This window comes from Sitophilus oryzae, unplaced genomic scaffold (genome assembly GCF_002938485.1).
Source record: "Sitophilus oryzae breed Bouriz unplaced genomic scaffold, Soryzae_2.0 scaffold_1297_pilon_pilon, whole genome shotgun sequence".
NCBI classification, from domain to species: domain Eukaryota; kingdom Metazoa; phylum Arthropoda; class Insecta; order Coleoptera; family Curculionidae; genus Sitophilus; species Sitophilus oryzae.
The window spans coordinates 504,564-528,600 of NW_022145945.1; the positions used below are offsets into that span (position 1 = coordinate 504,564).

General features: G+C 31.4%; 1 protein-coding gene across 1 annotated transcript; it reads left to right on the forward strand.

Moving 5' to 3' along the window:
• The first annotated feature begins 528 nt into the window (after positions 1-528).
• LOC115874506 (desmoplakin) lies at positions 529-17,962 on the forward strand. The gene is made up of 4 exons (XM_030889657.1): positions 529-2,541; positions 10,499-10,705; positions 13,606-14,025; positions 17,858-17,962. Exons 1-4 carry the CDS (start codon positions 746-748, stop codon positions 17,952-17,954), a joined length of 2,520 nt encoding a protein of 839 aa, XP_030745517.1. The 5' UTR covers positions 529-745; the 3' UTR covers positions 17,955-17,962.
• Positions 17,963-24,037: the final 6,075 nt, after the last annotated feature.

A 24,037-nucleotide genomic window follows, 5' to 3' on the forward strand; every position in this document is an offset into this window, starting at 1 on the left:
CCGTATGATTGAAAAAAAACGACATCCAGTTGGCTGGGAAATGACGATGGAGGACATTTCCCATATAAATTTACATATAAAATGACAGCGATCTTTATTTCACAGCCATCGCTAACGCCGTTTTTTTTTCGATCATTTTGTACTACAGTGGTCTAATTACGCGATATTTTTAAGTTTAAAACAAAAGAACCGTCAAGAAACTTTTAATACTTTCTGACCTCCCCCTGTAGACCAAGACTCGAATTTGGCGGCTACTGATTAGAATTTCTACGCAGCGTTTCTTACCTCTATATCTCTGTTTCAACATTGGTTTCAGTTAGTTATTCTATGGTTTCTACTATGTTATAATCTGTTTTACTGGTTGCAGAACATGTATAATTAATATTGTTTAAAATAAAATAGAAAAATAGCTGGGTAATAATTTTTTATCAGTAAAATTTAAGAGTCTTAAGACTTATTGCAATATTAGCATATTGCATGGTAGCGACAACAGAGGTATTATATATTGTATAAAATTTCCAGTTTATGATAAATATTTGTCCCTTTTCTCTAATGGTAATATTGAAAAATGCTGACAACTGAAAAACAGAAAAAGATGTCAATGTCAACTTCAGACTTCAGCTCGAAGAAAGAAAATTATGTTAATTAATTATGGAATTTACGTCATTTCTTATGCTTCTTTGACCCCATTTTTCGTGCGTGGTTAATACAGAAAGAAAACTAGTTTAAAAAAGAATTCGAAACAATGCAACCGCCCGATACAAAAAGTGCGAAACCCGAAGAGGAGCCTGAAGAAGGCGAAATCTTGTCGGACGATCTGGAAGACATTTCCGACGATTCGATAATTTGTGCCCCCATCCATAACGGTAAGTCCCTTTCTCCCACAGATCACTTACAAGATTTGTCTTTAAGTAGTGTCACGGAGCATGAAGATTTCGTGCTCGAGGAGGAGCCCCCGCGGAAGAAACGAAGGACTTGCATTCGCAAACGTAACATGCATCGTCACAAGCGAACCCGAAGAAAAACCATGGATTCCGAGTCCAGCGATGACGATAATGAGCTGAATAGCACGTTTAAATACCAGCTAAAAGCTGCTATTCGAGTGGAAGTTGATGATGCTCAAAAAAACACCTTGTTAGAACGACTACGACCCATGATAAAAAAATCTAACCCGGCAGATGATGATGTTCCTTCAGAAATTAAGTCTGATATTTTAATATCAAGTGATGAGAAACTTGAAGAAGTAAGAATTAGTGAGAACTCTAATAGTTCTGATATACAGATTATACCTGAACCATCTCCGAAAAAAGATGATGATAACGATAATGAACTGATACATTTAAGAATTGCGGCTCTTAAAACAGCAATCACGAATAAAGTAGCTAAAGGAAAAATGCGAAAAAAAGAGGAAAATAAAGAAAACACCGATATAAACAATGAAGAAATACAACCGAGTGAGACTGCTGTTAGTGACGTTAATAGTGATACCCCCATGTCACCTAGCACTGTTAGTGATACACCCCATGTTATCCCACCTTCACCCGAAGAGGACGAAGATGTTTTAAGAGCGCTATTACTAGCTTCCATGTCCAATAAAATAACTAACGTTCCAGCTGAACTACCCAAGTCAGTTTTGCCAAAAGTACAAGCACAGTTAAACAATAATAGGACTAGTAAGCTATTAAATAATAATCTTAAAACTAAGAGTGTTAGTAATTTTAAGGTTAATAATGTTAAAAGTGTCGCTAGCCTAGTTGGAATCCCCCAAGTTAAACCGCTTATTATTAAGGTTGATTCTGAGTCAGACTCGGACATGGACATTAGCAGTGGTAGCCCCGAGAAACCTACACCAGATAGTACACCAAAAGAAGATGAAATTGTTACAGAGGTTAATAATAAAATACAAACTACGGTAGAACAATTTCTTAAAGAACAAAGAGCTAAGGTTGAGTCTGAAATAAAATCTACTGAAAACGAAGAAAAAGATTCGAAATCTACAGATTTACCTAAAATTTCTGAAGGTTTAAAGAGGGCTAATAATCAAAAAGAAATAACAACTAATAATAATGTTAATAAAGTCAAGAAAATCATCTTTGCACCACAAAGCAACAATTTAGTTCAAAAAAAGGACGTTCCAGTTACTAAAAAAAAATTAGACAAGTCAGCCTTAAAACTGTTACCAGCAAACAAGCAAGAAGAATACAGAAAGCTTCTGTTGAAACTTCAGAAAGCAGAAACCCTTAAAAAGCCTCGTGTAAGGAAGGTTTCTCAAAAAATTACTGCTGTGATAAATAAAAGTATTAATGAGGGTCTAAATAACTGTGCTTCTGGGATTTTGAATAAGGTTTCTGTAGTACCAGCAATGCTTCTCAATAAAGTGAAGTTTGTGACGAATAAATCGGTGAATAATGTTGCTTCTGCTGTGGCGAATTGTCAGAAGAATGAAGGGGGCAATGTGGAGACCAAGGGGCCAGATAAGAAGGCTGAGACTCTGTTGCTTCATAATACACTGAAAGCGATTCAAGTCAGGAAAGACGGCAGGTACTTCAATTACAGTATATTGTTTTTGTTTTTGCTCCATTTTTCTATTAAATGTAATTATTAAAATAGGTATAGAAATAATTTTCAGGGTGGCTACAGATGTAAAAGACCTAGAAAAATCTGAGAATTTTAAAAAGCATCAATAAATTGAGTTTGTTTTAAGTTTAAAAGTATATTAAGTACCTAATTTTTAAAATATTTCAACTCTTATATTTTTTATTCAAATTGGTCTACCTCTAGTATTCCAAAAAACAAGAGATTTTTGTTCAATTTTTTTACAAAATATCCGAACAATCGTAGAGCACATTTTAAAAATATTTGTGCAGATATACAGGGTGATAATGTAATGTATTTTTATACCAGAGTTTTATTTTGAATTATATTTTATTTGCTCAATAAATTAGGCATTAAATTTTACATTTAAAAAAAACATAATGTTATAATCTCTATCTACAGGGTTGTTCACCATATACAACACGGAGTAACGGTATAACATAAAAATTTATATAGTTTTCTTTTTGTATACAAATGGGCTACTAAAATTGTCGTTTTTAGCACCATTTTGTACATTTGTTCCTTTAAAAACACTCTTAAATGTCAATATTCCATGGATATATTGATAAATGAGGTCTAAATTTTAAGAAAATGCATTTTCTACGAAAACTTGACGGGATAGATAAAAAATGGTATAATACGATTTGACAGACAATTAAATTGTGCATTTGACTCTTCTAAAATATACAGGGTGTTTCATTTAAATTAAACAAATTATTGCCGTTTAAAGGTAGAAATTATTTAAAATAAATTTTTAGACACTCTGTATGAGGTAGAATTATTTTTATTATTGCAATACAATAACTGATCAACAAACAAACTTCATAAATATTTAGTATTAAAAACTTTGATACCTTTGGAGAAATAAAGCCTTAAAATTTGTACTGCATTTTCACAAGATTGAAAATATTACAAAAACGGTAAGGTTTAAGTGTCATAAACCTTAATCAAATTTACCTTTATTTTAATCGTAGAAACTAAAAATATAATAATATACAGGGTGTTCCATTAAAAAAAATACAACTTTGATATTTTTTATTTATTTGGGATACTCTGTATCTTGCAAAAATATTTTTAAATTGTAGCTCTAATAGTCCTTCAACGAACCCAAAACTCACAATTTGTAAAAATCTAATATTTACCTACAATACTCCGTGTCGTATGTGGTGAACAACCCTGTATAGTGGTTTCTGAAATATTACAATTTTTAGAATCAAGTTTCTATACTTTTAGCTCTTTAAAAAATCCTAAAATTATTTTTACCTTTTATATGAAAGTATTTTGTGATAATATCTTCGTTAAATTTTAAATCCAGTCATACTAAAATATATGACGGTTAAAAACCGAACCGCGTCAAGATACCTTAAAAATGTTGATCAATTACATTCACAATTTAATTTTACATATTAAATGACAGCGATCTTCAGTTCCAAGCCATCTCTGACACTTTTTTTTTTCAATCCTATAGTATATTATTGTGATTTATTGCTTAGTATATACAGGGTGAATCAAAACTAGATATATTTTTGCTCGCTACTTCAAATGGAACACGTTATACCCCTATTTTATACCATAAACCAAAGCAGCTGACTACTGGGTATTTTTTTAACAAAGACACTTTAAATCAAAATATATACATTTTTCTGTGGCCACCCTGATTTTCTATGGCTTGGGATTGGTTTTGTATATAGAATATACTTTTCAATTTTGAGCTTTTCTGATGGGACATTATAATATAATTTTTAATAAATGGTATAAGACGCTACTATCAACATCCCAAGATCAGTCTAAAAAATGTCGGTATAAATATATGTCTTAATTTGAATTTAAACTCAAGAGAATTTTAATTTTTTCTTATATTTTTTTTCATTGGCAATTGACAGGTAGGTCATCTGGTGAAATTATGGTTAAAAAAATAAAACTTTAAATTTTTATTAGTGGTCAGTATAAGGGAAAATGTATAGATCATAGACTTAAAATAAAATATAGACTACACTATTTACATCTAAACGCGGTCAAACAATCTTTTTGTACACATGTTTACTTCTGGGTACAGTCGACCGAGCCTTCCTCATCCAGCCTATGTGTCACATCTTTAATATTATCAATATTTTTTTTTCTTGTTATATACATATATTGAGATATTAATACTACATTTTAATAAAGTAGGTTTTAATATTCCATAGATGTATTAAATAGTCCTTATACTACTAAATTATAAGTCGGATACTATTTAAAAAGGATAAGTTCTTTACAATATGGCAACACCGATTAGAGGCGAGGTCGCCTATTCATTCATTTATTACATTGTAGTACGCGTCGCACGTGTGCGGTAAAGCTTTGTTGCCGCTATGTCCCCGGCTGTATTAACGCATTTTCTTAGCTTGTAGTCCCTAAGTGTTTATTTTATTTCCTTTTTCTGTTCAAGAACTATAAAATATGGTTCGTCAGTGCCAAATTTGCAAGAAATTTGACTTAAATAATCCATTTAAGTCTTGAAACGACTTTCGACCGGTAGGCAACTCTCAATTTACCCTTTGGGAGTCAGTGGCGTTGCTGTAGAAAGGCGCTTATTTAGAGATTTTAGTAAAATGTAAAATCTGAATTTTTTCTCTTACATAATCATTTATATAAAGGTTTTTGTAACAAAATCATAATTATAATCCTGTGAATAATTAATAATGTTTTTATTAAAAATATATTCCGGTTTATTCTAAAATTATCTTCAGAATCTAAAATAACATACAAGAATTTTAAAATGATATTACATTATGAAACAATATTTTTTAATATACCGGGTTCGTCTCAAAAGTGGCTCACCCCTATAACTTTTTTATTTTTTCAGATCAAAAAAACAGATTTGTATGTTAGTAGGTATATGACATAAATTAGGATTGATTGACGTATTCAATTGTTTTTGGTCTCTTCCTGTTTCACCGGAAATGATAACATCTTTTGATTTTTAAAGACACCCTCGGTATATTGCTACTTTATTCGATAAAAAATGACACTCTGAATAGAATGACATATGAGATGTCAACTTTTGACGACATTGTCGCTTAATCGTATTTTAAATTTCAATCCATTGTCGCTTAATCGTATTTTAAATTTCAATCCATGGTGTTGTTAAAAACAGTAAGTTTTAATCAAGGAGCCTTGGAAAAATAGTTTTGATCGTCTAATAGGTTTTGTGTCTTGTCTAGGCCGGTTAAAAGATGTACAAATCGTATTTTTAATCATATGTCAATTTTTTCAAATAGAACAAGGGTGACTCATTAGCATATTTAAAAAAAGCATTTTTTTATGAATATATTGATACCACATACTTGGTATTTCGAGTCAAATTGTCGTTATGAACCGCGTGTTACAAGTTACAATTACAATAATTAAACCATATGCGTCATTCTATTCAGAGTGTCATTTTCTATCGAATAAAGTAGAAATATACCGAGGGTGCCATTTAAAAATTAAAAGTTATAGTCATTTCCGGTGAAACAGGAAGTGACCAAAAACAATTGAATGCGTCAATCAATCCTAATTTATGTCATATACTAACATACTAAATCTTGTTTTTTTATTTGAAAAAAAAAATTATGGTGATGAGCCACTTTTGGGACGCACCCGGTATAATAAAGACAGTACCGAGTTAAATAAATGTAGTTTTCATTTTATCCACTTCCTATCACCTTCCTTGCTTTAATGGAACAGATTTATGTTTTCTCTAATTTACATAATAAGACATCACTTAACCAGAAAAAAAATTTACAACAATCATGATTTTTTTTCTCTCCCTGTTGCCGATTCTATTATATCTGTAGAATAGATCCTATTTTGATTAATATTAGGAGTTGTAAATGTTTGACTAAAATTAATAATTTATTATTAATTTCAAAAATTGCGTAATTTCGATTATAAAATTTCTTCTAAAACATGTATTTTATTATTTTTATCCTTTTTGGACTCTAAGACGTTTTTTCTAAACTTTTATGTAAAAAAACCTCTCCTAAATCTTAATAAAATATAAAAAAGTTTAAATACGATATATTTTTAATTTAATTATAGATTCATTAAAATAAAAAAATTACCCGGCTATGATACGGAGAGTTCAGGTATACTTGAGAAACAAAAGATAGTGTTGCGTTTCTCGTCAGAGTCGTCAGGGAACGACCGTTACGACAAAGACAACCTATCTATCGCTCGTGTCGCACTCGTTAGAGCCTAAAACAATAACAAGACATTGTCTGACCGCATGTTCCAGCTATTTATGAATGACATGCTCAGTCTATATTTTATTTTAAGTCTATGGTATAGATATAGTGCATATCAAATAAACTGTTAGTCACGTGATTAAGCTTGACCGACACAGTGTTGCCCACTTTACGTATTTTCTTTTAATCAAAATATTTTAGGAAACAAAAATAAATTAATATTAACTATAAAAAGTTATTATTTACATCAACAAAACTCACCTTCTTAACAGCACTTAAGGGACATAAAGGTCCATTACTACCGCTTTCCCGATCAAAATATTCTAATAAAGTTTCGATGAGTTTTTTACGGCTATTAAGCTATCTTGTACACTTCGCGCTAAAAGAGGTTCTAAAAAGAACAATGTTCGACTGCAAAGCCTTCTAGTAAACATTTGTAAGTAAAATTTAAATTCCAGTTAGTTAGCCCAGCGCCGAATATGTCCATGGCTGGCAACAATGAATTTAAAATTCGCGCCCTCGATTACGTAACTAAAAGTTTAACTGATATCAAATATACAGAGAAGACCAGGCTACTAGTAACATAACAAGTTGCCGGACGAATTTACGTTTACCCGTTTTGTGTTCGTACTCGAGATTCACTGTCGGCTGGTCAGGCAGTACCCAGTTGCAGTTGTGCTTGGACGGGTCGGTTATGACCAGCGGTGGATGGGCCATATGGGAAAACGGGAAAATTCCCGGTGGGCCGGTTGGAAAATTCCCGATGGGCCGGTTAAAAAAGATTGATTTAGCAAAAATTAAATAGTTAATCTTCTAACTAAAGTTACGTAAAATTCTTAGTGACTGCCTAACTAACTAACCAATTTGGAACAATATAATCGTTAGTTGCTTTTAAACATAAACACCGATTTGTTAAATAAGTATTGTTAGATGTCTTTCTCTGAGACACTTATAATTTTAATAAACATCTGTTGTTTGTTGTTCCATTTGAAATGTTTTATTATACAAGGTGAGTCTATAAGTACACCTTATTTGTGCTGCTTTGTGCAAATATTTTCAGGGGTAGTAGATATGAATAAAAGAAACATAATAAATTCTCTTTACTGTGTTTCAAATAAGTCCAAAATAACCGAGTTATTAAAGTTTGAATTTAAAAAAAAATATTTATTTTTAAAAAATTTGCCACCTAAATCTTTCTGTATTTGCATCTCCTTTTGTGCCGTAATATCAAAGATTAAGAAACCATACCGTGGGAAAATTTGCGGTGAACAGGAAGTTCTAAAATATACAGGAAAATTTAAAAAAAAAGCCCGATTTTCAACATCTTTTTTTTACAAAAAAAAATCATAGACGTGTTTCTGGGATCGAAATATACCAACCCTGAAAATATTTGCACTTATTTAAGACCCATTCTGTATAGTTTTACCACTATTCTTTTATTAAAACACATTTATATCCACTGCTTAGGTATTGCCTAAGTTTTTTTCGTTTGAGTCATGGCATTATAATACAAGATGCCAAATGTAGAAACTACGAAAAGTTACGTGATGAGAATTATACCAAAATTAAAACACGTATACATGACGAGGTTGCTGCTGTACCAGAAAAGAGAGAATTTCTTTCTACAATCTGTAAGAAAGTATATACCTGAAAAGATAAAAATAATGTATTTCACAGAGGATTGGGCCAGCTGAACTGAATGAATCAGGAAGTCTTAAAGTTTCTCAAAACCGTGATTCAAAATCGTAGCATATTCAAGATCAAATTACCGTTATCGATAATGGAAATAAAACAGTAGAACCCTGTGAAACTGAGCTATTTTCTAGTAAAAATTCAGATGTCCGACCCGATATTGATCTTTATAAAAATTTTGATCAAGACAATTTCAATATTTTTAAAAAAATCGGAGGCAAAAGAGATTTTTTCGCCTGAGCAAAAATCACCCTTCCTTGGGGTGATTTGACCCTTACCCAGGGTGTCCCAGAAATAAGTACAAGTATTTTAAGGGGGGTAGATTTGGTCAAAAGAAACATTTTACCGTTTTTCAAGTAAGTCTAAAATAACCGAGTTATTTTACTTTGAAAATTTAAACAAAAAATGCCTTTTTGCTTAAATTTTGAGAACCACTGGATCTTTTCTGTATTTTCTTTCATGTAAATTTAAAAAAAAATCCAAATTTGCAAAAAAAAACTGATAGGCGTGTTTCTGAGGCCGAAATATACTACTAGTTAAGATACTTGCACTTATTTCTGGGACACCTTGTATATTAATAAATAAAATATGTTTCTTCGTTAGGGTAATTTTGTTTCTGTGGATTCGGACCAGTTGCCTGTTATTCATGGGCCGGTTTCCACTTCCCCATTCACCCCTGGTTATGACAGACTAGGAATACGACGCGAGGAGTGCCGAGTATTTATTATTTTCATTTTAAGTGTTTACCTTCACTTAAGGTAACATTTAAAATGAAAATACTTAAATATTTATTATTTGAGTGTGTTTACAAGCCAAAACTAAAAATAAATAAATTCTCTAAACCCAAAAAAAAAACAAAATATTACTCTAAATAAAAAAAGTTATAACAAGTGTTCAAAAAGACCATCTTCTTATGCTAGACAGAAGCCTAGGCGGTCGTAAAATCCCTGTCTGACATTCTGAACATATTATGGCTAATAGTTTGGAAAGCCTCTCGTATTTTTACTTGAAGCTCATCCAGATTATTAGCCCTATTATGACCATACACTTTGGATTTTACATAACCCCACAAAAATAAATCTGGTGATCTAGCGGGCCACAAAATAGTTCCATATCCACTAATTAAACGAAAGTTGGGAAAAGTATTGTTCAAATATTCTTGAACAATACGGGCATTGTGGGCAGGACAACCACCTCAGCAATTTGATTACTTGAAAACGTGGGATTTTGATCCACGGTAGCACAAAAGAACACTTGCTTTAACTCCTGTTCTTCATTAATCAACAAATCAGGATTTTTGTGTTTTTGTGGGAACACACACCCATGTCTTTCAAAATTATTAATAACTCTTGATACAGTAGGTAAAGATGGAATTGGCCTGTTTACAATAGTTTGTGGAAAAATTGTTTGTATATCCCGATAAGACCTATTTTGGAAATACCATTTTACAATTTGAATTTTCTCACGAACTTCGTAAACATCCATTATTTTACTTAAAAAATAAATTTTACACGAGAACTGTCGCGAGAATCTATGTATTCGTTTTGGCTATTACAAACATTTTCATTAAAACACGAATAAATACAAATTCTGAAACATTCTTATCACATATCTACCTATTTTTATTTTATGGCATTTTTTCGCCTGCTTTTTATCTGGCGGACGGGTATACGCTAATTCGTCCGGTTCTGCCTATGTTACTACTACGGTGGTCCGGTCTGTATATGAAGTATGAATGACAATAGATCAAGAAGTCAACAAGCATCAATGCCAATGAAAAGAAATTCTAACAAATTTTTATTTAGAATTAAAAGAAAACTAAAAGTAAATAAAAAAGGAAAAAATATATACATATAATTAAAGAAAATCAACTTTCTACATTTTACCAATAAATAATACAAGATTCTATCACACTATTCAAAATTTGTAATAACTTAGTGAAAACATTTCTTAACCGAGAAATCTTTTTGCTTGTATGTTCTACATACCGCCCATCAAAAAAGATTACAGATCCAAGACAAGTACAAGTTGCTTCGTCCTCTCGTTAAAAAGGTGAACGACGTGAGCAAAGAACAGAAACACTGGGGCCAGGAGGTAAAGAAGCTTCAGGAGCAGCTGCTGGAGGCCGAGAACAAATATCGGGAGGCCCAAAAAAATGTAGGGAGCTGCATCAAGGACTTGGTTAATAGGAAACTTAAAATTGATAGGAGGTTAGTTCAAAATTGGATAAACCTTGGACAACGTGTATAAAAAGATAGACTAACTAATACGCATTTCTTTGTTTTGACACAACATATACAAACAAAATGTAAACATGCCGTTTGTTTATGTATAGTTTGGTTTTACCACGTACTTATTGTAATTTTTGTTTCAAGATTTGATAAGGTCATTGCTGTAGTTTCATGGTCTTCATATAAACAGAAAAATAATGTTTAAAAATTGGATATAGGAAAATCAATAAAAGTTGGCGTGTACGTCCTCAAAATCTTTGACGAATGTAGATCGCAATGTTGCCATGGCTACTTTTTTTAATTTGACTTTTGACAAATGTAAAATAGAAGGCGTAACTTTGTCGCCGATTTTTCACTTCAATTTTAGACATAATGCACATACAATTTTTTTTATATCTACATTATTACTTTGTCTATGATTACTACACAAACAAATTCCAATTAAATGATCAAAAACTCTGAATTAAATTTAAAATGACAAATATCAGATTTGCAAAGAAAAATATCATGACAACTGGCAACATTTGCCATAACTATCAACATAAGGCTTTTTTTATGGGCCAATTCGTTCATTTGATGTGACAGCGTGCTGTCTTTTTTTAACCATAATATAAGATTATAAGAAAAAGGAAAAAGTGTGCTCTTAAGTTTCAAACGATTTTTTTTATTACAAGTTTAATTTGATAATAGTTTCAACTAGAGATGAACAAAACTGCTATTTTCCAATCGCAATTGACACTGCGATTGCGATTTTTAAATCGCTGCCACTGTAACATGCGATTGCGATTTTAATATGTAAATAATATAATTAATTGTCTGTATCAGTTTTTTTAACATCTGCAACACATATTATAAGTATTAAAACTTTATATATGCTGCGACTATACAGGGTGCTAGAGCCACAATCACAAAACACATACACAAGGAGAAGTGCGAGCGCCTTGCTAAATATTGGAAAGTGAAATGACGTTTAAATTTGACACTGTTGACAAGTCTACTGCTACTAGCGCCCCCAATAACGCTTGTAGGAACTACGGACTAGATTGTCACGCATGGCGGGAAGTTTAAAAAAATAAAAATTTTTAATTCTTCATTTATTTTTAATTATGACATAGATAAAAACACAAAAAATACACCATTTTTTAAAAATATGTTTAATATTAATGTCAAATATACAACAGAAATTAATTTCACCACAATAAATTAATAAAATTAAAATAATAATGTTACAAGTAGAGACAAAATTAATTATAACAAAACTGAAAAAAATGGCGTCATAGATGGCTTAGAAATGAAGATATATATATCATAATTTTTGTATTAAATTTACAAAGCAAACTGCAGCGTGACAAAAGAAATAAAATGGCAACAAGTCAACGTCAACGACCCGACAAGGAGAAAAGTGGTGTTCGAATAACAAATTATGGGTCACCACAAATTGTTTTTGTCTCCTTTCAACGCACACTTTAGAAAGAAAAAGAGATGAACTGTTATACTGAAAGAATGTCAAGGTTTTATCTTGTCACTCTTGTCAATAATTTATCGGTAAGGAAGATTCCTAGAAAATCGCTTGTAGTCAAGTTTTCAACCATTGCCAGTTCTCCCATAAGAAGTGTCATCCCCCTGGCCACAATAGGCCCTCGCGGCCGCAGTGGAGGGTCCCACCTGGGATCCACTCTTAGTCAATACGATACAATACAGGGTGCCGGAAATTCGAGGTACGAGCAAGCGATTATTCAAATTCACAATAAAAAAGTTAAAAACAATATCTTTAAATTGCTGACGTGAATATTATTTATTTGAATATTCCAATTAGCTCGATTTTCCTCATTCAATGTTAATTAGTGCTGATCAATATTGTTGCGATGAATATAATCCGATAAAATAATTTAAAAAACCTCAGAATCGAACTTGAAATTATTTTAAATAATAATTAAATAGTTTCGTTATTGTTAAGGTACTCAAAACAAAAAGAAGTATAAAGTGTGGCATATCATTGTACTCAGAAGGCCGAATTCTTTCAAAACCTGACAAAATATGCTGGTCCGTATTTAAAAAAAAAGAAGTTGGCCTCTGTATCTTACAAATTATGAGCTAATTTGAAATTCTAAACATACTATCAGATAGCCCTAATAAAGTGGCTATGAGAATGTGCAATTAGTTTCTCGATTTTCTAAAAGGAAAAAATAAAATTGGTTTTCAAAAAAAAATCCGTTTTCCAAAAATCTCATCAATCCTTGAAATTTTTAAAACTTTTTTGATGGCATCTTGGTGGACATCCCAAAGCGCAACTTTGTCCCAATTTAACCATGTTCCTATCTTTTACCGTTACCAAGATACCAGTAGTACCTAGAGTTGTAGCACCCTGTATATAGCTACTTTTTCTACCCCCAGTTCTCAATTATCTAATTCTTTATCCAATTCTAAAAGAATTACTATTAAGGCAATATTATTATGATCTTGACCCTAAAAAATGTCTTCTCTATAAAAATAAATAATATTAGAGAGAAGATTCAATCGCAGTTTTCTATAAAATGATTCAATAGACCACAATATTACATTTGCAACAAAAATTCAGACTCGCAGATAGAAGGTTAAATCACGGTCCTGGTTTACAAAATCACAATCACAGCAAAATCGCAAATCGCAGCTATAGTAATATTGGTAGCCTAAAAATTGAAACTCGCAAATAGAAGCAATGGCAGTCGCAGTTTCCTATGAAGACCAATCGCAGTTTGCGATTTTTTGCTCATCTCTAGTTTCAACGCTTTTGATAACGTGCATTACAGTCTTTTATTGATTTGTCTATATTTAGATATTATGTTTTGTCTTAAATTTGAACCATCTTTGATTCTTTGTACCCTTGAGTTTGTTTTTAGTCTAGCACAAAAACCGGCAGACAGATGGATCACTTCAACTCCCATAAAACCAAACTTAGTACCGAAACCACCTTCGCTAGAGATAAGTTCCGTTCCTGGAGTACCACTAGAATCCGATGTTACACCAAAAACCCCTAACCAACCCTCTACAGTTGGTACTATGGAAAAAGAAACAATCATTGAAGAAATAGACAAAATTCTTGCCGAAACCAAAGACAAAGATCTTCCACAAACCAAACCAGTTGAAAATAATAAATCGGCTGAGAACCATGACATAACGATCGTTCGCGATCCCAATGACGTAGATGACGTCATCAGGAAAACGAAACAGCAACTGGCGGAAATGGATATTAAGAGAGATATCATGTTGAAGAAGTCTGAAAAAATGAAATATGTCTCGCCTTTGGATGTTATAAAAAGGTAGGTTAGAAAATTGAACGACACAAGGTTTATGAGCTTCCAGGGTTAAATTCATTAGATCTTCAGCAAAATAAAACCACAGATTAGGTATACTATATGTATACAGATAAAAATCTTATCCCTAATTCGTGGTACGAAAATTGTTTTTTATGACGATGTGTAAACGAGTAAAATTTCCTGTGCGCAAAAATAAACTCGCGTAAAATAACAATAAACAGCGTAGTAGAGAGATATCGCTAAACCAAATAACGTGCATGGACGTTAATAAGGCCAGGTGTTATTTCCTTTACGTGAGGTGGTATTAACTCTCTTCATTTATAGTTATCGGATCGGAAAGCATTCTGTTCGCGTCGCGTCCGCTATTTAAACTTAACCTAACGTTGAACTTAAAACATTGAAATTGTTTTGTTTACTAGGTATTTTAAAACTAAAGGGCTTATTTCCAGTGCTTTATTGTTCAACGTCTGCCAGTGGGTTTAGGGCAACAAGCAACAAATTCTCTTAGAAGGGCTAAGTCGTCATCTGCTGTAAACCTAAGCCTCTTTATAGGTTCTTTAATATTGGAAGAGGTGGAATCCATGGTACAAAGAATACAAGGTATGATCGATAGCGGCTCCAATTTCGTTCAGTTCGCGCATACCACCTGTGACGTCACCAGGAAAATAATGAATAAATAAAAAATAAAGAAAGTTGACAGGAGATCTGCATTTTTTGGGGTTATGGTTAAGAATTGTTTATTTTTAAGACTTTTTAGTTCGTTTAATTTAATAATTACTAAAACCAGCAGTTCCAAAAATATATTTAAAAATAATAATTATCTATTAACATGGATTTGGACGATAGGTAAGAATACTGAATTTATTTCTATATTCGGTATAAAATTGTTTATTAGGTTTTTAGTTTGCGATGTTTATGGTAAATAATTTTCATTTTCATTGCCTCTGAATTCACATGAGGACAGAGTTGAGGATATCTATGGAAAAGTAACCACAAGAGGAATTGTTACATCATTTAAAAAATATTGGGAAGTTTATTGTTTCCCATCGAAAAGTAGAAAATGCCAATGCAGATGAACGTATTGTAATTGTGATAGAAGTAATTCTAAGGGTGAAGTTTATTATAATTAGTGGAAGTAATACCAAGGGTGAAGTTTATTATAATTAGTGACCTCTGCTTCTTTTTATATGTAGAAGTTTCTGGTTTTGAGAATAAATCGGTTGAACGACACCCAAAATTTAAAGGAAGTATTTGCATACCCAGAATATGCCCATCAAGGATTATATAGCTCAAATTTCCTTTAATGGTAGGCAATTATTCAATGCAAATTAACTTTTTAAGTGACTGAAATATTAAATAGTTTACAATATGGTATATCACTAAAAATATATTACTTTTAGGTACAATTAGGGCCCGATACATTTCAAAAAGTAGAATATTATTTTATATTAAATGAGGTATTGTACTAACAATCAATTTATATTAATAACGGAGATTAAAAAATAACGGAATAAATAGTTCTTTTTTTTATACTACAAAAATAAACTATAGAATACAACAGTATTTAAAAAAATAAATAAAAAGTTATGTCCCGGCCGAGATTCGAACTCGGGTCTCTCGCTTCCTAGCCCGACTCCTTACGCACTGCTCCACAGTAACTTGCTTAGCGATAATTCAATGACGGTATATAAACAAAAAAACATGTTTATAACAATATCTTGACGATTTGAACTGGCGCGCGGAGCGTGTTGACCAATAGCGCCTGTTATCACCTGTGACGTAGCGACCAACCTGCGCAATATCATACCTTGTATTCTTTGTACCATGGGTGGAATCCATATTTTGGGCCATATTTATTTAATTAAAACTAATCCTAGCTACTTAAATATAAAATTACCTAATAAAACTAAAGTAATAATTCAAAACAATTGAAACATAACCTAAAATAAAAGACCTCGCCGGCCGGCCCCTGTTGTCAAATACCCGCACATGCCCGTTTAAGCAATTTCTAAACGTTATTTAGAAATAGCGCTTGGTGTAATTGATCCGCAAATTACGTCAGGCGCTAACGTTATTAGCGGGTGTTGCGTTAAAAATTGACTCGCGCATATCGTAACCATGATAAGGTACGCGTAAATACTGCATGACGCTATTCGGTTTTCCGATATCTCTCTAATAACTGTGCTGGTCAGGCGCTGTGCACAATTTTAGAGGCCATAAGTGGGCATGCTATGTGCGCAAACTAGTACCCGATTCCGAAAATTGGAACCACGAAAAACAATAATGAAAAAACAAAGTTTGTAATCTGTATAATCTATGATATTATATGCTCTACTATATCTTAATTGAGACAAATGTTCATTAAATTTAGTCAATATTGATTTTCTAACTTTCCCAACATATTTTTGATTACAATCCTTACATGAAATTTCATAAATACCCGACCTTTCCAGTGGAGGTGTTTTTTTGTCTTAGGTTACTTATTTTTTGACATTCATATTAAACCATGGGTTAACTCTCTATCAAACGGTATGTTCGTCTACTTGAAAAGTCGAATTTGCAAAAATCGTAAATTTGTACCCGTACCGGATGTTCCATTAAGAATAGCTCTCGAATCTCGGAAAGTATTAGCTATAATACGTTAGCCATAGAGCCTGCTGGAAAAAACAGTTAAAACTAAAGAGGTCATGAGAAATTTCTGGAAATTATTTTCAAGTTTGTAGAACAGCCTTTAGAAGGCATAACTGCTATGGCAAATAAGAAAAGAGTTTTTTTACAAAATTGGCTGGATAACGGATAGTACTAAAAATAATGGTGTCGTAATCTTAATAAAATTTCGGATTTTTTATGTTTAAACAGTTTTGCCCTATCTGCTAAAATGAAGTGGTGAGAAAAGGTTAGATCTCAGCAAAATAGTAATATGTAAGTACGAAAAAATATGCTCTTAACTACCTTATTTTTAAAACAGTATCAGAAGCGCCCTTGATTATATCCATTCTAATAAAACATACCCCTAAAATAGAAACGTTTAATTTATTTTAATATCTATAAAGCATAATAATATATCACAATACCATTATGCCAGATGGAATAATAACTAATAATGATTCCAAGGACAGTGATCGAGAAACGAAAACGATTATAGTCTCTTTGGTAATATTATTTTTCGTAGGCTCTACGGCTATTATACTATAGTCAAGAGCCATTCTTAATGGGACAACACTTGTACATACTGTACAAAGAGTAGTATGAAACCTACAGTATGTCCTCCGATCTTTACAAGAAGAAAAACTTTTTTATTATTGACATTTTGAGAAAAAGGCATAGTCCATAATAATGTTTGCTTGTTACTGGTTAATCCCGTTTATAGTTTCCCAAATTTCCATACTGTTTTAAAGAAAATTAAAAAAAATATATGAAAATATAGTTTTTTCGAAGTCTTAAAAATCAAGAGGCGTTTTTGTGGTAATATAATTTCGATTTCATTCTTTCATAGATTGTTATTGAGAGAATTTTAATTAACATCATATTTTTTCCTGTTTTAAAATGCTAAAGAATCACAAAATTTATTTGGTTCGATGCTACGGAAAGGGTGAAACTAGTTATCGGAAAATGTGATACAGAAAAATGTGATTCTCCAAATGTCAATAACAAAAAAGTTTTTCCTCTTATAAAGACAATTCGGGGACATATTGTATATAACAAAATATGAAAAAATATTAAAGAAAAAAGTTTATAAGTATGCGAACTTTGAGGAGTATACACAAACTTTAAAAAACTAACCAACAAAATTCTATGTAGTACCTAATAAGAGATTAATTTTTTCAATTTTTAGAACGCAAACTTTAGATCCCTACGTTGAAATGTGTCCCTACGAAGTATATGGAACCTGTAAAGACGCTGAATGTTTTTACAATCATCTTCCGAAATAAAGTGATTTTAAAAAAAATGACAGATCAAGAATAAATGTGATACTTTTTATCTAATAAGGCGCTACTCGGGCTATTTTAAGACATTTATTATTATCACACGCAATCAAAAAAGGCAATATTGCTTAAAATTATATATTTTACTTCTATCTTAATATTAAGTTTTTTCTTTAAAGTACAAATTCGTTTTGCCATTATTTTTATTATTATTTTTCGACATACATATACATAGATTACCTTAAACCAAAGTGAGTTTACTCTAAATCTCATCAATAATTAGAATTATATTTCTTATTATCTTTAATAGTTGTTATTGTGTATATGCCATGTGTTTTAATATTATTTAATAAAATATATTTTTTCTTAAATAAAAACAAGATTATTCATATTTGAGTTGTTTAATTTAAATCCTTTTAAATCTTCACAATATACCATCCTGGACACTTCATCTGCGTGGTCTGTATTGTAACGCATGCGACAGAGATAAATATAAATGACCAGTTGACAGACAGAGAGAAAAAAAGCGGCACACAGTGTTGCCGGTTTTTACCTGTGTAGAAAAATGTGTATGTAGAAAAAAATAAAAGTATTTTAAAAACTTCCATGTACAGGGTGGGTCAAATTCGACGCTTTTAAATGGAAACACCCTTTTTTCTATAGGAGATAGACAAAAACTAATATCGGTGTCTGGAGCTCAATTTTTGTCAAGAACATGATGGCGAAAACCGCATATCGATATCTGTTATAGTGATGAGCCAAACCGTGATTTTCTGTTCACAGGCTTACCTGTGACAGCGACTTTGTATTATCTGTGACTCTTAACTGTGACTGCCACTTTATGATTATGAATCCGAAAGCACAATCACGGCTAAAATATAAGATACGATACGAATGATACGATTCTGTTGTTGTTATACTAATTTTTATTTGTCCTTTATCCAAGGCCGCTGAAATAGAAAACACTAAACAGTGGGTAAAAGGTATATTAAAAAATAAAAATAAAACAATTTTTTTTATTTAAAGAAACCAACGGGAAAAGAATAAAATATGCAATATGCTCATAACCATAACGAACGAAACTTAACAACACGAGATAAGTAATACATTAAACAACAAATATTTTCCTTTGTATTAAAATAAACGATATATAAAAAATGAAGTTTCTAAAAAAATAAACAGTATAAAGGTAAAACTTTATATGTTTGGCTTTAAAAAAACCTGCTAAACTAAAAAGGAACCAAACCGATTCGTAGTGATAAAAAATAGTAATAAAATATAAAATACATAAAAAATTAAATCACTTCTAACAGTCACTGTCTTTAGATCACTTTGTCAGATATCTATCCTATCAGACGTACGTCGTGACTCGTGACTGTGAACTGAGTCACGACCGGCGCCATCAGCAGCTGCGTTCACGACGCGCGACGTCCCGCTCTGTGAAGTATTTTCTCGTTACCAGAGAAATCACAATTAACTGTAATCGTCACGCTTTAGCAAGTCACCGTTTATTTTCAAATCAGTCACAGGCCGTGACTGTGATTATAGAATATCAGTGACAAAGTCACAGTTACCGATATTTCACTCATCACTAATCTGTTACCGTTTCGGAGTTACGGGGTGTTTTTCAAAAATATGCATTTTTAACAAATCGCCGTAACTTTTTTGCTATGGAAAATTTTGTATTTTTATGAAAACATTTCCAACTCACCTTTTTACGTAGAATTTAATGGTTTAAGTATACTTTTTTTTAAATTAATAATTTAAGAATTATCAACAGAAAATTTGATTTTTTATATGGGACACCTTATATATTTTTAATTTATTGAAAAGAATTTAAAATTACCTTTCCAAAAATATAACACACTTGATATTTTCCTCGATTCCTTTTCGAGATATAGAGTTTATAAAAATTCGCCCGCTTTAAATAAGTAGGCTTTGAACGGCACCGGCTGTAATGCAAAAAAATTCTAGCTGTGAGGACAATTAAAACGAAAATAATATTTGCTATGAGAGATGCAGAATTTTATGACAATTTAAAATATATTTAACCAACATCAACACATTTAAACTATATCTAATAACAATAAAAATAAATAACAAACCAAGACATGAGATTTTGCTACAATAGGTATTCGACATATCGACCGTCTTCTGTTATGGACAGACGGAGCAGTTTTTGAACATTTCTCGCGGAATTCATTAACTCAGTGGAGGTGAAAGATACCCTCTCATAACTGCTAAGTATTTCTAATTATTCTTGTCTAGATTAAACGGAAGAATAAGGAATCTTTATTCTTCCGCAAATATATCCATTGGATTAGATCCATGGGCACTAAGTCAGGCGGCCTCTCGACGGCCAACGGCTGGGATTTCGGTTAGCTATTCAATTATTCTTGAAATTGGCTGCAAAATTTTGCTGATAACTTCAGCGTCCGTCGTCTTGCTGGAAAAATATGTTTTCGAGTTTCATTAAGGGCATATAGTCAATAAGGGGTCCAACGCCTAGTAGTTAAAAGTGGCGAACTTTTAAAAATTCTGTATTTCGAAGGGGATTATAACAAAATATCAAGCGTGCTATAATTTTGGAAAGGTAATTTTAAATTCTTTTCAGTTAATTAAAAATATAGAGGGTGTCCCAAATAAAAAATCAATTTTTCTGTTAATAACTCTTAAATTATTAATTTTAAAAAAATTATACTTAAACCATTAAATTCTACGTAAAAAGGTGCTTTGGAAATGTTTTCATAGAAATAGAAAATTTTCCATAGCAAAAAAGTTACAGCGATTTGTTAAAAATGCACATTTTTGAAAAACACCCCGTAACTCCGAAACGGTAACAGATATTGATGTGCGGTTTTCACCATCATGTGTTTGATGAAAATTGCTCCAGACACCGATATTAATTTTCGTCTATCTCCTATAGAAAAGGGTGTTTCCATTTAAAAGCTTGGAATTTGGCTATTGAAATGAAGATAATATATCTAAGCTAAATATAATATATTACAGCTGTAGCAAAGAGTAGATAAGACAAGAGACGACAGTTCGCGCGGTACCTTTCATGTTTGAGTGGTGGGGAGAGTGACCTCGTCTCGCTTGTCCCTTTAAATTTTCGTAATTTTTTCGCGGGAAATTTGAAATAGACTATTATTAAAACTTGCCTGTATAGCTTATAAATAGTTACTGTATGGGTAAAGAAATAAATAGAAACGAAAAAAAAATGAGTTTTCTAAATATTATATAACATAAATTATAATTAGAAACATATTTGTCGGGGAATAAAGATAATAAAAGCAATATTTTGTATATCGTTGGTAAACAAGATAAAGTGACCAAGTCGATTTGTAAGAAATGTTTTATTTACGTGTATTTTTTTTGCATATGGATTTGAACAAGTGTAAAATCACAATGTGGAGTTTATGTACAAGAAAATAGAGTTGCTCAATTTTTTTTGTAAAAATATATTACAAGCTTCTAACCATGTCTTCGATCTATGGATTACATTTAGTTTATTAACATAATTATATAGTATATTTCTATAAAATACTTTTCAGGATCCTTTGGGAAAGAGTGAACTAGGTAAAGGTGTGGATCCGGTGGCTGACCTTGAAGCCCATATTTGCTGCTTTTGATCATCGATACTACGCAAGCGCACATCGTCGATGTTGCCAAATTGCAGTATATTTTCGAATTATTTGCAGTTGAAAATTTTTTTTTGCGTGTTAATAATAATACAAATTCTATAATTTCAGATTTATCTTGATATCCAAAATTAAGGTAAGAAGGATAATGAAGATTGTGAAATGAAAGTATTATAATATATAAAATTGTAATAATAATAACATTTATTTATATGTTTACATTTGAATTAAAATTTATCATTTACGGATTTTTTCTTAATGGTTTTAAACTTATTAGAATTATTTTATTTCTTTCAAGTTATTTAATTTCTAGTTATTTACAGGCAACAATATTTTTGATTATATGCATGTATTGATGTTTTGAAGTACTACCATGACGGGTCTTATTATAGAACAATAAACGTCAATCGGAGATAGAGGTAACATTTTACCTATTATATAATGTTACTAATATAATATACTTTGATTATAATTAATGTTTGTATCATAATTTCTTAAAAATATCAAGCATAGATATCAAGTTAGTGGATTTTATCGAAGAGTGTGTTGATAAGACTAAAATAAGCTTTATGTTTTATCTTTTTCTCTTTAGAAGGGAGATGGTTTGTATCGTAAAATACATTACAGTATTTAATATCGTGTACTTTGTTATTCTTTTCTTAATTTACTGTAATTTCTTGTTTCCTATAATGCCAAATCTTGACAATATGGTGAAGGTTGAGTTTTGATCTTATTAGTTTTATAAGAATAATAATAATAATAGAAATACAAGACTAAATTAAGACTTAGTTTGTGATTTATATTAAGATCTTTCTTATAATATTTGTTATGTCTTCATCTTAATACTATATTATGCTTGGTCTGGAAAATAAATGTTAAAATATCTTAATTTTGCATATCCTATTCATCCTTCCATTAGGAAAAATATGGTTTATAAATCATATATACTAAGAAAATCACATAAATTAGGTGTAAGAATAGAGAAATCTTAATGTAGCAGAAAAATTAATGCAATATATGTATAGGCAGGATTAAACAAGGTAACTGTTAATGTTGCTGAAGCTGATTCTACAATTTTAATTACGGAGGCTAAAAGGCCTTTTAAGGCCTCCGTAGTTTTGATGGAATGTTAAAAAAATCTATTATGAACATAACATGGAGCTACAGCATTTAAAAATTAAAAAAAAAGAAAAAATTTGGACACATCCCTTTTAATTTCCCGAATTTTTAATAAAGCACTTTTTAAACGTAGCATAATAATCTAGATAGGAATCTAGAGTTTTATTTCTATATAATTTTATTGACTGAAAATACATAATAAGTGTTCACGTGTTGTGCGAAATATTAAAATAATATACCGCGTACTATGATTGAAAAAAATAGCGTCAGCAATGACTATGAAATGAAGATCGCTGTCATTTTATGGAAATGTCCTCAATCGTCATTTCCCAGACAACTGGACGCCGTTTTTTCATCATACGGTATATATTGACAAAAAAACACTGAAAAGCACATATTTGTTTTCTACTGAAAATAATTCCAAAATAATTCACAATCTGGCAACATCGAAGATGTGCGCATGCGTAGTGTCTGTGACTATATGCAGCAAAAACTCGTTTCAAGGTCAGCCACCGGATCCACACCATTACCGTGAACTATTATGTTTGTCGAAAAATAAGACCTATTTTTGCAGTCTTTATAAGCACACACATTGCCACCATCTCGTCTTTTCCTGCTACTCGTGTCCTGTTGGGTACGGTATTCATATTTAACAATATTTACAAATTAGTACGCAACAAAAACGATACTAAAATTAAACCTTAAAAACTCTCAAAACGATAATATATCGAAAAACTCTGAAAACACACTTTAAAAAGGCAAGAATGCAAGAAAACAACTAATCAGATTTGTTTATGTTTAAGCCTGATTAGCTCAGCTGATTGGCGTCCTAAAATCATAGGTTAGATTAGATAAAATACGCCGTTGTCAGATTTTGAGATTTTATCTGTTTATCTTTGAAATCGATCAACTAAGTCATTCTATTTCTTTGATATTATCAGTGCATTGCGAAAAAAGAACCTAAACTAAAAATTTTACATTTCCGTATTAATTACTAATTAATATACGTTACTTATATCCTTCTTATATTATTAATTTATTTTCAGAAAATCTTGTTTATTTTTCAAAGAAATATACTTGGCAACAGACAAAATGGGACTTGATGGGACCTTTAAATTTTAATATATCTGCGTCTCTCTCGCGAAATTTGACTTCTTTGTTCACTGTCGTCTCTTGTCTTATCTACTCTTTGGCTGTAGTAAAATTTTGATGAAAAATCCGGCAATACCCCATAGAAGAGTATCTCTCATGTATCAACTCAATGACTAAAAAAATACAAGGACTAATAACACCCGAGACCAAATTGTTACCATACCACCAAACAGTGCC

Coding starts and splice junctions, on each gene's coding strand:
- LOC115874506 (XM_030889657.1), top strand. CDS start 746: ATGCAACCGCCCGATACAAAAAGTGCGAAACCCGAAGAGGAGCCTGAA. Junction 2,542..10,498: donor CAAGTCAGGAAAGACGGCAG/GTACTTCAATTA, acceptor CCATCAAAAAAG/ATTACAGATCCAAGACAAGT. Junction 10,706..13,605: donor AAACTTAAAATTGATAGGAG/GTTAGTTCAAAA, acceptor GTTTGTTTTTAG/TCTAGCACAAAAACCGGCAG.